The 15,442-nt window shown below is 38.6% G+C and overlaps 1 protein-coding gene across 1 annotated transcript in view; it reads left to right on the top strand.

Annotated features, from left to right (window-relative positions):
- The window catches only part of Sphkap (SPHK1 interactor, AKAP domain containing), a 148,445-nt gene that overhangs the window by 55,836 nt on the left and 77,167 nt on the right, over nucleotides 1–15,442 (top strand). The window contains exon 3 of the mRNA XM_050154171.1: nucleotides 3,395–3,502. Within this exon, the coding sequence (XP_050010128.1) occupies nucleotides 3,395–3,502 (108 nt within the window). The remainder of the gene's footprint in view (nucleotides 1–3,394; nucleotides 3,503–15,442) is intronic.

The following is a 15,442-nucleotide window of genomic DNA, read 5'->3' as shown; positions in this document are numbered from 1 at the left end:
AATTGAAACATTTTTCTGGGACCACAACAGTATTTGACTTTTGTGAGTCAGATTCTAGACAAGGTCCACAGCCTAATTTTTGAAGAATGAGCTCTGAGACGGTGAAGAGCTGGTTCTGATTAGAGTGTTTATTGAGCTGCACTGTAAAGTCGGATTAGCCAGCTTACTCATCTGGCACCTGTAGTTCAAGCTCTGATGTTCCTAGGATGCAGAATTAATGAGTTCTTTTGTTTCAGTGATGGCCTTCCAAATCCGAAGATCAAAGAAAGGCCAGGGACAAGCATGTGGCACCAGTTGCCTAATGATAACTCAAGTAGGCTTCAAACCGTGCCGCCTATGAGGAATTACAATGTCATATTATCACTAAGGGTATTAATTCAGTTATATCATTTATACCACATAATTTTCTACTTCTTTAAGGAAAATGTTACCCAGAAATGTTAGTGAGGAGAATCTGACCTTAAATGAAAGTACATACATAAAATGGACTTTTACTTAGAAATATTGGACGATAATGAATATTTCGGAACTTTAGATCAGACCATTTGGGAAGTCTGGAAGACAGCTATAATCAAAGAATTGATACTTTCAAAACTAAATCCAAGATCAAGTCTGAACCATGAGGAGCCAAACCCTGAACCCCCCAAATCATCTAAGCCTCTAGGTCTTTATTATCAAAATCATAAATACTCTGAAGACCTTTGTCTAGTAAATAGTAACATTGAAACAATTATTGGGTGAATGTTCATAGCTCTATTCTCAGAATTTTCTAACCCTGCACACAATACTGGCTATCACTAACAATACTACAATATTCATAATAAATTACACCTCAGTCCAGATATTTATGAAAAAAAATTGTCTTTAAATATCTGAAAGCACTTCATTTTCTTGATTTTAGGGAAAAATCTTTCAAATCTCTATTATTGTTTATAGTTCCATTAAAATCATAGATAAACCATGTTCTGAGAGAAGAACCCACCTCTTGAATGGCTTAAACACAGTACCTCAGTCTCCACCTCCTACCCCTTCCACCCATATGTGCTCCCACCACAGTTCCGCAATGAACCCCTCCCTGTTCCCACCACAGCTCCTCAGAGTCCCCCTCCCTGTTCTCACCACAGCTCCTCCCTGCTTCCTCCTTGTTCCCACCACAGTTCCTCGTGACCCCTTCCTGTTCCCACCACAGATCCACAGTGGCCCCCTCCCTGTTCTCACCACAGCTCGTCAGTGGCCCCCTACCTGTTCCCACCATGGCTCCTCAGTGGCTCTCTCCCTGTTTCTACCAAAATTCCTCAGTGAACCCCTCCCTGTTCCCACCACAGATCCTCAGTGGTCTCCTCCCTGTTCCCACCACAGCTCCTCAGTGACCCCTCTCTGTTCCCACCATGCATGGCTCCTCAGTGGCCCCCTCCCTGTTCCCACCACATGCTTTTGTTATCCCTCATCTTAGGTTCAGAACCTGAAAATCAGTTGAAATCACTTGGCCCACCTGTCCTGCTATTAATGACTAAACTCACATCCAAACAAGGTTTCCAAAAACACTTTTGTGTCTGGAAATAAAAGTGAATAGCAATTTTATGCAAGGGCATAGATTCAGAGATTTAGAAGCCCTTTTGTTTTAATAAAGGTAGTCTGTGTTCTTGACTTTTTAACATAAATTTTAACAATGTGATCAAAAGAACTTAAAATTCTTTTGGCATTTACAATAGTTTAGGTTTGTTTTCTCTTCTTTTTTTCGGAGTTTTCATTTTCCTCTGTTTTGTTTCCTTGGGATGTATTATTGCACATGTGTGTGCACAAATGTGTGCAGGTTCCCATGCACACATACACACAGAGGCCAGAAGAGAACTCAAGTGTCGTTCCTCAGGTGCCACCTTCCCTTCAGGCAGCCTGGCTTTTCTGTGTGGGTTCTGGGGATGAACCTCAGGAGTTCACACTTGTATGGCAAGTGCTCTCCCAACAGAGCTATTTTTCTAACACCTGCTTCCTTATGTTTATCATGATTATTTGTAAAATGTTAAACACTCAATAACATATTTATTAATTAAATACATATGATTTCCAAAGCATAATAAAACTTTTGGGCGAGGAGAATATGAGCTTATTTTGAATGTTTATGAATCTCTTCAACTTTTGACTTAAAAGACAACTGTTCTTTCCTTAGAGCTTCTGCATTCAATTCTCCGAGCCACCACAGGTCACACTGTTTCTAGAAGCCTAGATGAATACTCAGAGATAATGGACATTAAAACAGTAAATGGTATCTATGTGAGTGCTATTAGGTAGGATCTCTCTGAGAGGCGGGGTAAGAAGCTAGCCCCACTGTCAGATTTAGTCTACAGAAACAGCAGCAAGTTCACCATTCAATCACCTGCTCACATACAAATTATCTCCTTACGTTACTTCAAAGGAAAGATGGAGGTTTGCTATCTTTAGGTAACAATATTGAAAGCTCACACATCTGGGGCAAAAAATGCTTTAGAAAACAGCTTCAGAATTTGTGTTAACTCTTCTAAAACAAAATTAACTTATTTCTGCTTTGATAGGATAAAACAGACAATATGTTGTGATTAAATTCCAATTCTCTTTTAGTGACATTGACTGAATAGCTCAAATCTATTACACAGCTAAAGGGAAGGTTATAACCACAAATTAACAGACATTCACCTTGAAAGAGAGCCATGATAACACTGGAAGTCATATTCAAAATTGGGTCATTTGGTTATTTAAGAAACTGTATCTTCAAAATATTTGGCTCTGAGAAATTCTTTCTGCCTTTGCTTTGAAACCCATGGCTTTGTTGATATGTGTGCTTAATTTCCTTTTATTTTGGTTTACCACTGCTAAGTGGAAAAATGGTTTTTACTAATGGAGCTATATTATTACTACTATTTTTAACAGCCTTGTACCTTAGATGTTCTAGAAGAATTGTACCCTATTTCATATCTATGTTAATGCAATCAAAGGAATAAAGAATAGGCAATGCACTGAAAATGAAAACATGAATTTTTAAAATCAAAAGAATTCAAATCTGTAAGAGAACATTAACTATACATGAAACTTCTATGCCCACCAACAGTTGGGCATCACCCCAAAACAATTATGCAATACAATTACATATTACACATAAGTCAAGCACACATTAGAGCTTTGGGTGTTAGATTTGACGAACAAAAAGGAGCATCAATACCACAGCAAGCTACCTCATGGCAGGACATTTTATACTTTCTAAGGCTGCTGTAATCCATCACATTTCTCCCTCCTCTTCTCACCCAGCTGCTTGGAGGAAAGGGGGAAGAGAAAACACCTACAGGTTTCTCAGTAGAAAGCCGCTTGTTCAGACAGAACGCCTTGCTGAACAACACTGGAAGGCTTGTCTGTGTTCCCACAGGTTCTTCGCAGCAATAGCTTGCTGGAGTCCACGGACTACTGGCTGCAGAACCAGAGGACTCCTTGCCAGATCGGGTTTGTGGACGAGGAGTCTGAAAACTGTGCTTCGGTAAGTGTGCAGAACCCTGTGGGGAATATTGTCTGATAATGCAGGAAACCGGGGCATGTACCTGAGACAGAAACTTCACAGTGGACAGTAACTTCTTAAATACAAGGTTGGGAATGTATCCTTTTGGAAATATGTGTGCAGCTCATGAGGACAGACAACACAGTAACAGACAGCTAGTGCTTCTACGTCGATTCTTCATTTAAACAGAAGAAAGAATGCCGTCACTCCTGTGGAAAGGGAAAAATTAACTGCTGCCCGGGAAAATGACTCAGGCACCGATTCAGAAGTAGAGTTGGAGTATAGAAAGAAAAATCAAAAACTGGACAGCTCTCTTGGATTCTTTCAAGTATGTTTTATAGCTCTTGTTATAAGGTGTTTGTGATTGAAAATTGGGCAAGAATTTTCCAGCATTCTTATGAATAATTTTAAATCCTCCTCAGACTAAGAAATAAAAAGCCATGAATTTTAGGGTGCTGAGCTATACTGTGCTACATGAAAAGCCCCTGTGAGGGGAGGAGTGTTCTTACAGATAAACTACACAGTATGTAGGGCTGAGACTCTTAGCACACTTTGTGGGTGTTGGCAGTGATCCTTTCTAGGGGCTACACCCCTCACTCTGATGGAAGTCATCTAGCTCTTATGGGGTCATGTACACAGACTGAGGAGTTTTTCCAAAGAGAGCAGAAAGGTAATGCACCTCTTTTGACACCACCTCTGAGCTATTCCTGGGGGTTTGTTCTGTGCCGGAATATCTGTTTCAAAAGAAAAAAAAAAAAAACAGAAACAAAAACAAATAGAAAGATGAAAACGGGATGTGATGAATTTGGATATGTGCTGAGCAGAGCAGACCTGGAAGGCAACGCACCACTTGGTGGAGTCTCACAGTACTCATGGCAGAGCGCGTCCCAACACCCTTAAGTTACTCTGTTCGGAAAGGGGAGCTGGACACAAAGCCCCACCCCTAACCAAGAAGCTATTTGTAGTAGATACCTGTTTTCTCCAGTGTATATCAACCACACTCCTAGGCATACCCTGTGCCCAGGAATAGCTGGCCAGCACAAAATGGACTCCGAGTGGAGGGGGGATAGCTTTGGTTTTGTTATTTTTGTCTTATTCTTTTTTTGTTTGTTCTGATTTTCATTTTTTGGTTGTGCATGAGTCAGAAACAGACAGAGAGAATAAGAGGGGGGAGAACATGATGTTGGGTGGTAGGGAGGTGGGGAGGAATTAGAGGAGAAGGAAAATGAGAAAAATTTATTGTATGAAAAATTAACAGGAAAATGATTTTAAAATGTTACTATCTTTTGGGTAAAACTTCAGTATTAGTATCTGCTTATGGTGTGAATGGTGTTTCTGTTCATGTGTGTGTGTGGTGTGTATGTGCCTTGTGTTCTGTATGTGATATATGTGTATATGGGGTATGTGTGGTGTATATATCTTTTTGTGTGTCTATATATGTGGTATATTGGGCTGTCTATGTGTGTGTGGTGTGTGTATCTAGGTGAATGTGTTGTGTGGTATGTGAACATTGTGCAGTGTGTGTATTTGTGTGTGTATATATGTATGTGTATGTGGTATGGTATGGTATGTATATGAGGATTGGGTTTGTGCATGTGGTGTGTATCTCTGTGTATTGTCTGTGGTGTGTGCTGTGTGTGTAACTGTCTATATGTGTGTCATGTGATGTGTGTATGTTGTGTGGTGAATGTATCTGTGTGCGTGTGGTGTGTTCTGAGTGTGTGATGGGTGTATATGTATGTGTAATGTGTATATGTATCTGTATGTGTATGTTATAGATCTATGCATGTAAAGGTATAACTCAGAGAGCAACATCATCCCATGCCTTCCATTATTGCTCTCCATGTTATCTTTTGAAGCAGGGCCTCTCACTGAGCTCAGCCCTCACTGATTGGCAAGGCTGGTTGACCTGAGAGCTCCGCCTGCCCCATCCCTCTCCACCACCCCTTTCTTCTTTTCCTGAGGTTACAGATGCACACAACCATGTCCATTTTATGTTAGTGTCAGGGATTCAAGCTCAGGTCTTCATGATTGAAAGGCAATCATTTTACTCACTGAGCCATCTCCCTAGCCCTATACATTTAGTACTTTTTAATCTCTTGTCCACAAATCTAGTTGCTGGCCTAATTTTCATTTCAGAAAAATAAGGAAGATTAAGTAGCAAATAATCCTATAGTAATGCCTTCTTTCCAAATTCAATTCTTGAGCTAGAAAATCCAGGCACTTGGAATGTGTATACTCTATCATACCACTGCAAGTAGCAAAAGAGAACCTGTTATCAGTAGCTTATACTTTAGCCAAAGTTATCAACAAAATAATTTCTATATTGTTGTCTTCCACTTGGCGAACATGTGAAAGTTGGACTACAGAAAGTAGTGAAGAGCAGAGGTCTTCTCTACACTCTCTGTTTGGGATCAGAATAGCAGGTCTACAATTTGAAGCACTGAGTTCCATAGTCAAGGCGTCTTCCTGTGTGCAAACATTCCTATCAATCATCAAGCTGTACCTAGAATATAGGGCTTCCTTCTTTGTTCCTTTCGGGTGTTAGATGACATCAATAAGGTTTAATTAACTCATCCTGGTATCCTGATTCTTGCTACTCTTTCTAAATGGGAAAAAATCTAAACAGAAGTAAAGATACATTAGAGTCTTTGTTCCAGATGCTGTTCGGTGATTTGTAATGACTGAAACTAATATAAATTTAAATATTAAAAATCAAAAATAAATTTCAAGATTCCCTACAGAAAACCAGTTTCTTTAGCTAATGCATTCTAATCCTAGTCCTTTTCTTAATTTCCAAATTCTTTCTCCTTTAGCTTGGTGAGGTTTCTAGGGCAGGGAGAAGAATCATGTGAGACCAGGGTTCTATATTTCTGGGAGACACTCAGATCTAAAGGTGAACTATGGTAAACTATGAACATTCAGGGCCAGAAGAAGGAAGTTCTAACAAAACAACCATGTAATGGGACCAAGCAGTCAAGAGAAAGTATTAAGCTCATTTTTCAAAACCTTTCTAATTATAGCCGGATAAGAACACACTCAGCTACTAAGGGAAAGAACAAAGAAGGGTCATGACTTGAGGGTTGCCCGGGCCATATAACAAAAACTTATTAAAGAAAAGATAAAAATTAATTTTCTCACAACTGCATGAAAGTGCAATGTAAATACAAGCAAGTATAGTGGTTATGCCTGTAACCCCAAAACTCAGGAAACTAAAGCAGGAGGATTATCAAGTGCTGCTAGTCAATCTAGTCTGCAAAGTAAATTCCCAACCAGCCAGTACTGCAGAGTAATATCCTGTCTCAGATGCCTCCCGGGGGGGGGGATGTAATTTAAAGGAAGATAAAAATAGTATGGTTCAAAATAATTCCTTCATTAAAATTTAATTTTAAAAAATCAGCATTATAAAATTATCCCAGCTTTAAAGTATTTACAGATAATCCTAGCAGACCCCTGGGAACCTGTAGGGAGGCTGAATTTGCTCTGCCGTCTCTTATGGAAGGAAGACCCAACACTAAGTGAACTGCTCTTTAGACTCTTTCTTTTGCACTTCAATTAGCAGCTAATTTTATATCTAGAATAGAGTGGTTTGTGTCACTTGATTTTTTTAGTTGCTTTTGGTTTTGTTTTGAGGAAGGGCTTCAGACGTGGAAATTAATGGTGTTCTGTGTCCACATATCACAAAGATTTTGTTTCCAAAAAGGAAACTACAAGGTTTATTTCTTCAGGAGGCAAGCTCATATGTCCCACAGTTAACATGAAGACTCTGATCCTGTTCCCTTGCTGTGACAAGCATCATGAACAAAAGCAAGGAATCAGGGAAAGCATTCATTTCAGCTCACTGGCTGAGGTCATGGGACCACCATTGAGGAAAGTCGTGGCAGGAAGTCAAGGTAGGAAACTGGAGACCCGAACCATGGAGGAATGCTGCTCACTAGATAATACAGTTCTCAACCACCTGCCTAAGAATGATACCACCCACCCGAGGTTGGGGCCTCCTGAATCAATCAGCCTAGCAATCCCCCATAGATATGCCTGCAGACCAGACAGTCTAGGCAAGTCCTTAATCCAGATGACTCCAAGGTTGATGATTTAGACTAACAAGGACAGAATCTCAGTGAAGAACAGTGTGAAGTGGTCAGAAACATGATAGCCCCTCTCCTCCCAAACAGGAGACACAGACTGAAAAGCCTCTTGAGGTGACCATCAAGTTTTATGAAAGTATCAAGTATGAAAATATCCTCTATTTCCTAAACAGAGTTTCATATATCATGTAATGTCATTGTATTCTCTTTCCAAATTGCCATTCTAAAAATAAAAAATAAAAAATTCATGAATTTGCTAGTTTTTTCTTCTTTTCTTTTTCCTTTTCTTTCTTTCTTTCTTTTTTTTTTTTTTGATTTGTTTCAGGACAATGAAATTGAAAGTCCACTTCCTAAACTCAACAGCATGACACTATCATAGTACAGATTTTTAAAATTATTTATAGGAACTATACATACATTATTTTTGACATTTTTAATTGAAAGCAAAATAAGTCTTTATTGAATTTTGCTACATACTAGAATTTTATTTTTAATTTTTAAGGAATCATTATTGTTATAAGAGGACGCTTGTTGGTTCTTGGATGCTCAGCCCCGAAATAATCACACAGAAACTATATTATTTAAACTACTGTTTGGCCCATTAGCTCTAGTTTCTTATTTGCTAATTCTTACATTTTAATTTACCCATGTCCATTGATCTGTGCATCACCATGAGGTTGTGTCCTACCAGCAAATTTTCAGTGTGTCTGTCTCCAGTGGTGGCTTCATTGCTTCTCCATGATTCCACTTTCCTTCTCCCAGCATTCAGTTTAGTTTTCCCTGCCTACTTCTATTCCCTGTGCAGGCCCTGTGCAGTTTCTTTATTAACCAATGGTATTCACAGCATACAGAGGGGAATCCCATGTCACATATTAATACATCAACAACATTACCTTAGCCATTTGTGTTGTTTCTATTCCTGGTTTGTCTTAGTTAGGGTTTCTGTTGCTGTGATGAAACACCGTGAACAAAATAACTTGGGGAGATGCTTATTTGGCTTATTCTTCCACATGTTCATCATTGAGAAAAGTCAGAACAAAAAGTCAAACAGGGCAGGGACGTGGTGACAGGAGCTGATGCAGAGGCCATGGTGGGGTGCTACTTACTGGCGTGGCCATTCATGGCTTTCTTATAGAGCCCAGGACTACCTGCCTAGGGATAGCCCCATCCACAATGGGCTGTCCCTCCCCTATAATCACTAATTTAGAGTGTCATAAAGGCTTTCCTACAGTCAGATCTCATGGAGGCATTTTCTCAATTAATGTTCCTTCTTCTCTAATGACTCTAGCTTGTGTCAAGTTGAAATAAATTTAGCCAGCAAAGAGTTATTCACAGATGTGTCTCATTTTGATCATTTTACGACAGACATTATATACCTTTTTATTTAAAAATCATAGTATCTAAAAATTGTATTTGTCTTAAATATTTAAATGTGTGGATGGAGCTTTGAAGTGGCCTTCAGCATTCCATGAAAGGACGCCATTGCAAAGGTGAGATTTCATAGCTGTCCTATAGATCTGCCTTCTATAGCAATGGCAAAAATAACAAAATCTGCAATGGCTGGCCTTTACTTCCAATCATTTCTTTAAATATATTCATACTCTCTCAAGAGAGTTTAAAAAATGTTGAGAGATAAATAGTTCACGTGAAAAGTTTTCCTTCAAGAGATCTAGACTTGGATGCACAAGGAACCAAGTAACTACAGAACTAAGAGGGATATTTGTAGGCATCGTGTCTAGATATATGACAACTTCTAAAGCATATTTTAGTTTCTTTTTCAAAAAGGCAAGCTAGAAACTCACAATTTTTCATTAATTTTATACTGACAGACACAAGGCAAGAACGGAGACACAAGCTTCCAGTTTTCTCAAATGTTACTAACTTTGTGGCTCGCTATTTTCTCCATGATGAGTTCTTGTGTGACTAATGTCATAAAAGTTGTGAACTGTTTTAGGATGAGTTACAAGCACAAGGTCCTTTATTTCTCTCTTCTTTGGTGTGGAGCATGAAGACTTAAAACCAGGATTTAACTTAGGTCTGCAGAAACCCTTGTTATAGTTTTATTACACTTTGAATGTAGAAAGTTCCCCCCAAAATCATTTATGGTTCCCAAAGGTGGGGCTCTTAGCAGGTAGTAGAGACATTAGGAGATGGGGCCTGTTTGGAAGATCACTGGAGGCACAGCCTGGAGGGGCATACTTATTCTCTCCTCTCCCTCTTTTCTCCCTCTCCCTTCCTCCTCTCCTTCATTCTTTCCTCCCCTTCTCCTCTCCTCTCCCCTCCTGTTCCTCTTCCTTTTCTCTTCTTCACTCCCTCTTTATCTAAGGATTAGACTTTCCCTTCTCCCTCCCCTTCTCCTCTCCACCTCTTCCTTTTTCTCTTTTTCTCCTATTTCTTTTCTTTCTTTCTTTCTCTCTCTCTCTCTCTCTCTCTCTCTCTCTCTCTCTCTCTCTCTCTCTCTCTTTTTCTCTCTCTCTCTTTTCTCTTTCTTTCTCATATATTGTTTCCTTTTTCTTTTTTTATTTGTCTTTAGGGCCTTCATCTAGAAATAATAATGTCAAATGGCCACTTCTGCTGAAAATCTAAGGCAAAATCAATCTTTCTGACACTTGAAGCTACTTTGTCACGTACTTTGATACAGGGAGGAAAAGCTGCCTGGCACAGCCAAATTCAGTTCCAATGCACAAACAGCATTCCCTTGTTACTAAAGAATTTCCAATAAAAGCAAACATCACCTACAGAAAAGAAAAACCACCAAATGTCAATGAAGGATGGCAGAGTAAAACAAAGCCCCCATGCTGAAGTAGAGGTGTTTGCTTTAAGAAGAATCTTACTCAGACTGGAGGGTTGGTTCAGCTGGGCAGCAAGCTCTCAGTTCTCACCCATTGGGGGGGTGTTTTCTAGACACATTCTTCTTCCTTCCCTCTGGTGTATTTCCAGGGGTTTTAATACTCAGGCCCTTCAATGAGACCAGAAGAAAGAATTCTCTTGGAAGGTTTGCTTCTAAACCCAGTTCCCAGAATAGATAAAATGAGTTTAGTCCTATTATCTGTCTGTGTGGCCTGCCCTTTCCCTGTGAATCTGCCCCCTCAGGAAATTTAAAATTCAAAATACCCAGAAGAGGAATTTCAAATCTTAGAGAAATAAAATGTCCACTAAAGCTGACTGGAAGCCAAAGAGTTAGGAAAGCCACTTTATTGTGAAACATAATCATAAAGGTTTATATATTTTTATGAACCAGTCTTTTAAAGACTATTTAAGCACCTGGGAATAAGGACTCCCTATGTAATTTTATATTGAATGTAGGTTGTAGACTGCATTGGACAAACAAGTCAAAATACCCAGTGTATCATAGGAAGTGCACAGCTAAGAGTATATTTTACTTTAGATTTTCATTAGAAATATATATTGTGGATGCTTTAGCCATGAAGAAGGTAGGTGAATAACAAGTTGAGATGAGAGAAATGTTCATTTATTGTAGTATCCTAATGGTTCTAACATGCATGTGCTTCCTAAAAGGTTTTGTATTCCTTAAATAAATTGATACAAAAGCAATAAATTAAGCACAGCAAATTAATGCAAAGAAAGCAAATAGTAAAAAAAGAAAAAAGCTTTAAAATTGTATGTATATATTAAGTGATATGGTTGAAGGACAGGAGTCAAAAATCTTTACACTGATTTTTTTGACTTGAGCTCCTGGACCATGGGTAGTGTCATTTACTAGATGAGGGAACAAGGGATGGCAGAATGAGCACGGGGGAAAGGGAGAGTAGGCACTGGAAGATGGGAGATGGTTGGCTATAATATAGCCATTCAAGTAAAGATGATAGGCAGCTTTCTGAATTTAGAAACTGGAGATCTTGGCAAGATCAAGGATAGAGGCTAAGATTTAAATGTCATCAAAGGATCTTGGAGAACAGGTATCCATTCAGCCAGTGAATAATGAAAAGAGAAAGGAGCACTTTGCACGGAGCCTAGGACACTAAGAATGCATGCATGGCTGATGATCTGAATGTCATAGGATCCTAGACATTGTAAAAAAAAATATTACTTTAGCCTGCAAGCCTGAATTTCGAATGCATAAAATATTTTAAAAATCTCAATATGTTGCCAATAAAAAATGTGGTTGGATGAGTAGATCTTGGTGTGCTTATGAAGCCCGAGTGTTTACATCATTTATCAACTATTTTTAATTCATTCTGGTGGAACACATTGTTAAAATTTCTCAAAATAGCGACATGTTTCAAACATTCAACACCTCCTTCCATTAAGGCAATTTTCCTCTGAGGAATAAAACCTATCATCAACCAAGAAAAGGCAGCAATAACAAATAATTATTCTCATTAAAAGACCTCTAACACCTGAAGGGTACAACTACATAATTTTCTAGTTCCGTTTTAGAATTGTTTGTTTGCATCAACCTGTCTTTTGTATTCAATTATTCTGATATCTTAGAGGGGAAGGTGAGAATGAATAGCTCATGTTTTTAATCTTATATACTCAAGGTTGAAAAATACAAATATAAGGAAAAGATCTTGCTAATGAGCAGAGAAATGTGTCTCTTTTGTGATCTGTGTTCCCAGGAGTATTAGTTACTTTTTTCATTTTTGACAATGTCACGGGTTTGCTGTAGAGGTTAATAAAGAAATGAGAACACACTAAATATAGAAGTAGAATTTCTGTCCTTCAATATCTGTTACTATAGTCTCTAATAGACCAGAGACAGCCCTCTACACGCATGCCTATAGTGTGTGTGATGCCCATAGGATGTAATTGGACCATCTGGAAGCATTTTATATACTTTACAGGAGGCATTTGCAGTAGCTGAATAGGGTGAGAGAGAGGTTTCCTGTTATGTTGGGTTTTAACACAATCATTAAGTAGAGAGCCTAAGTCAGCCAGCTCACTAGAGTAAGTTTACTGGGCATCCATGAGCAATGTCTTATAAACCAAAATCTTCACCTCTGGTACTGTTTAAGCAGTGGGCTAGGTAACTCTTTGTTCCAAGGGGCTGTCCTGTGCACGGTAACACATTCAGCATCTTTGCTGGTCTCTACCCATTAGGTCCCAGGAGTAACACAGCTTCAAGCTGGGACAAATAAAACTATCTTGAGCCTTAAATCATCCTCTGGATGTATTGAAAAGATGGAAAAGGGTGGACAGGAGACACCACAAATTACATCTAGCTGGGACACATTTGTCTAAATTTCCTGAATCTTTAACCATTAAATCAACCATGAGGTGATTCACCTGAATCTGTGTTTTAACTCCACTTTATACACCAAACTATGGTAAGTGTGGAATGAAACCACTCATCTCCTGTGACTCTAGCCCATCTGGGTCTGTAATCAAAAGCTCCCAGAGGAGGAAGTAAAAGGAAATGTCCATGAGACTGTCAAGAGCAATGTAAAGTACATGTAGAAAGTAAAGGTTAGTTCATTGCTGCTGCCTTTGCCACAACAGAATCCAGCATCACTGAGGCATTGTGATTTCTATACATTTCTAGACAATGATACATTTTGTTCTTTACCTGCTGTCATTTACAAGATGAAATACGTTTATATAATAGTATTCTGAAAGCCATAAAAATGAAAGTACCCTAATCTGTTATGGGACAATTGTCTATATTCTGTCAATTATGTTTTAAATAAATGCTAATTGGCCAGTAGCCAGGCAGGATTTATAGGTGGGACAACCAGACAGGAAGTAGAGGTGGGTCAATGAGAACAGGAGAATTCTGGGAAGAAGGAAGCTCCCTCTGCATTCCTGTCCAGACACAGAAGAAGCAAGATGTGACTATGCCACTGAAAAATTTACTGAGCAATGTGGCTAACACAGATAATAATAATGGATTAATGTAAGTTATAAGAGTTAATAAGAAGCCTGAGCTAATGATCCAATCAGTTTATGATTAATGTAGACCTCTGTGTGATTTCTTTGGGACTTAACATCTGCAGGAACCAGGCAGGACATAAACCTTCGACAACACTAATCTTACTATCTAATGGACCTACTACTGTTGGCAATCAGGCTGCTTCCTGCCCCACTTTCCTGTAGAAGTTACAGCAATGAGCAACCATGATGATGCATCCTGTCTTCAAGTAGCAATGTCAGATCTTCAACATTCCAAAAAGGAGTCAGAAACTGTTCATTTTTGTTCCCAAATAAAATATATTAAATTTCAAAATATTTTCCAGGCATATAGTTTCCATGTAACATTGTATAACCAAAACAGAGCCCAGCTTGTGGGACTCCAGTTTCTGACTTATGTTATTTCACAATGTGCTGCTATGCAATCATACAAATGTTTTCCAGTTTAAAAAAAATGCTATGTCTGGGACCAGTTAAGTTGCCAAGATTCCCTTTCTTGTCTCTTCATTTGACTTATCCAAATTGGTACCTCTCTTCATCCAGACTGCCTCTTCTAAGTACCCTCACTTTTCAGAGGATGTTATAGAAAACAGTTCAGCATAACATAGACAATAGATGGCAGTGGACATCGATTATTCCAATTTACTTCCTTTATCCATAACTATTTGTATTACATGTACATATATATGTACATCATATACATATGTACCCTTGTTGCAGCCTTGGTTATGGTAAGTAAATAGTACCCTTCATGAAGACTCAACCAAGGAAGAATGATGAAAAATTTAAAAAGGTGTCAACTGAATGTATTTATACCCAAGTATCTGGAGACCCTCTGCATCTCCTTTTCACATTTTGCCTTCCAAGTAGTTCTGTTCCCATTTACTTCCTTGATGTCAGTTTCACTAGAATGCTATCACTCAGGTATCCTTTTTCCATAGTCTGGATGACCTTGCTATCTACTTGCTATCATATAAACCCATAGTCTGGACTACCTTGCTACCTACTTGCTGTCATATAAACTGCCCCTGACTGTTGAGTTCTGTACATTTTCTGCATTCATACGAAATAGTCATTTTAACTTTTAAGGATTACTCATTCAAGTAAGGAGAAACTTTTTTCATTCATGTTTTCAGGTTAATTTCTGAAAACTACAATTTCCAGAACTTTTTCATTTGCTGGGAATTGTCAGCTGATTACTTGAATATCTCACTCCTTCAGAATCGCTCTTATCTTTAAAAACCCAAAAATGGACATCATTTCTAATAAAAAAAAAACACTAATCAGTGATAAATTTTTCAGCATTGTATATATTTCTCCTTTACCTTCTAAATAAAAATGTTTCTCCAACTTTTCGGAAGGAAAATAACAAAACCACTTGCTTTGAACTCATCTTCCTGACAAAACACCTATCCTGTAAAAACATTCTTCACATACTAACACATCTTCCTCACCATTTTGTTGAAGTTATCCTGTTATGTGTCGCTAAGTCAAAGGCATGACATGTTGCCATCGCTTTGGCATAGGCACCTGAAATTTCTCTCATACCCACACTTCAGATTCTATGGCTTCAAAAACAACATTCTCTCATTCAAATCTCTCTCTTGCCTCTACAATTATTACTTTGTAAGCTTCAATTTGAACTTTTGTCCCTTCCCACCCTACAACCCAGCACTTGGTTTCGTGCTTTCCTAATATCTGTCTGAAAGACTGATCATTTCTCATTTGATGTTTTCTTTATGCCTATTTTCTCCACACCTCCTGATGTCAGCCCTGTGTGTGCACTGATGGCCACAATCTGTACACTACAGGAATATTACCAAGTACGCATTAGATACACCCATGTAAACACCCCAGATTTAACACAACTGAATATACATATCCAAATGAACATAAACTATGGCTTGCATGGGCCTCTTTCTCAGAGTAATACCCAACTTTTTTTCATTTCTGAAAGCTTTGTAAT

This window comes from Alexandromys fortis, unplaced genomic scaffold (genome assembly GCF_014885135.2).
Source record: "Alexandromys fortis isolate MF-2015 unplaced genomic scaffold, M_Fortis_MF-2015_v1.1 scaffold_40, whole genome shotgun sequence".
NCBI lineage: Eukaryota > Metazoa > Chordata > Mammalia > Rodentia > Cricetidae > Alexandromys > Alexandromys fortis.
Note: the sequence above shows the minus strand (reverse complement) of the source record. Positions and strands in the feature narration are given on the sequence as shown.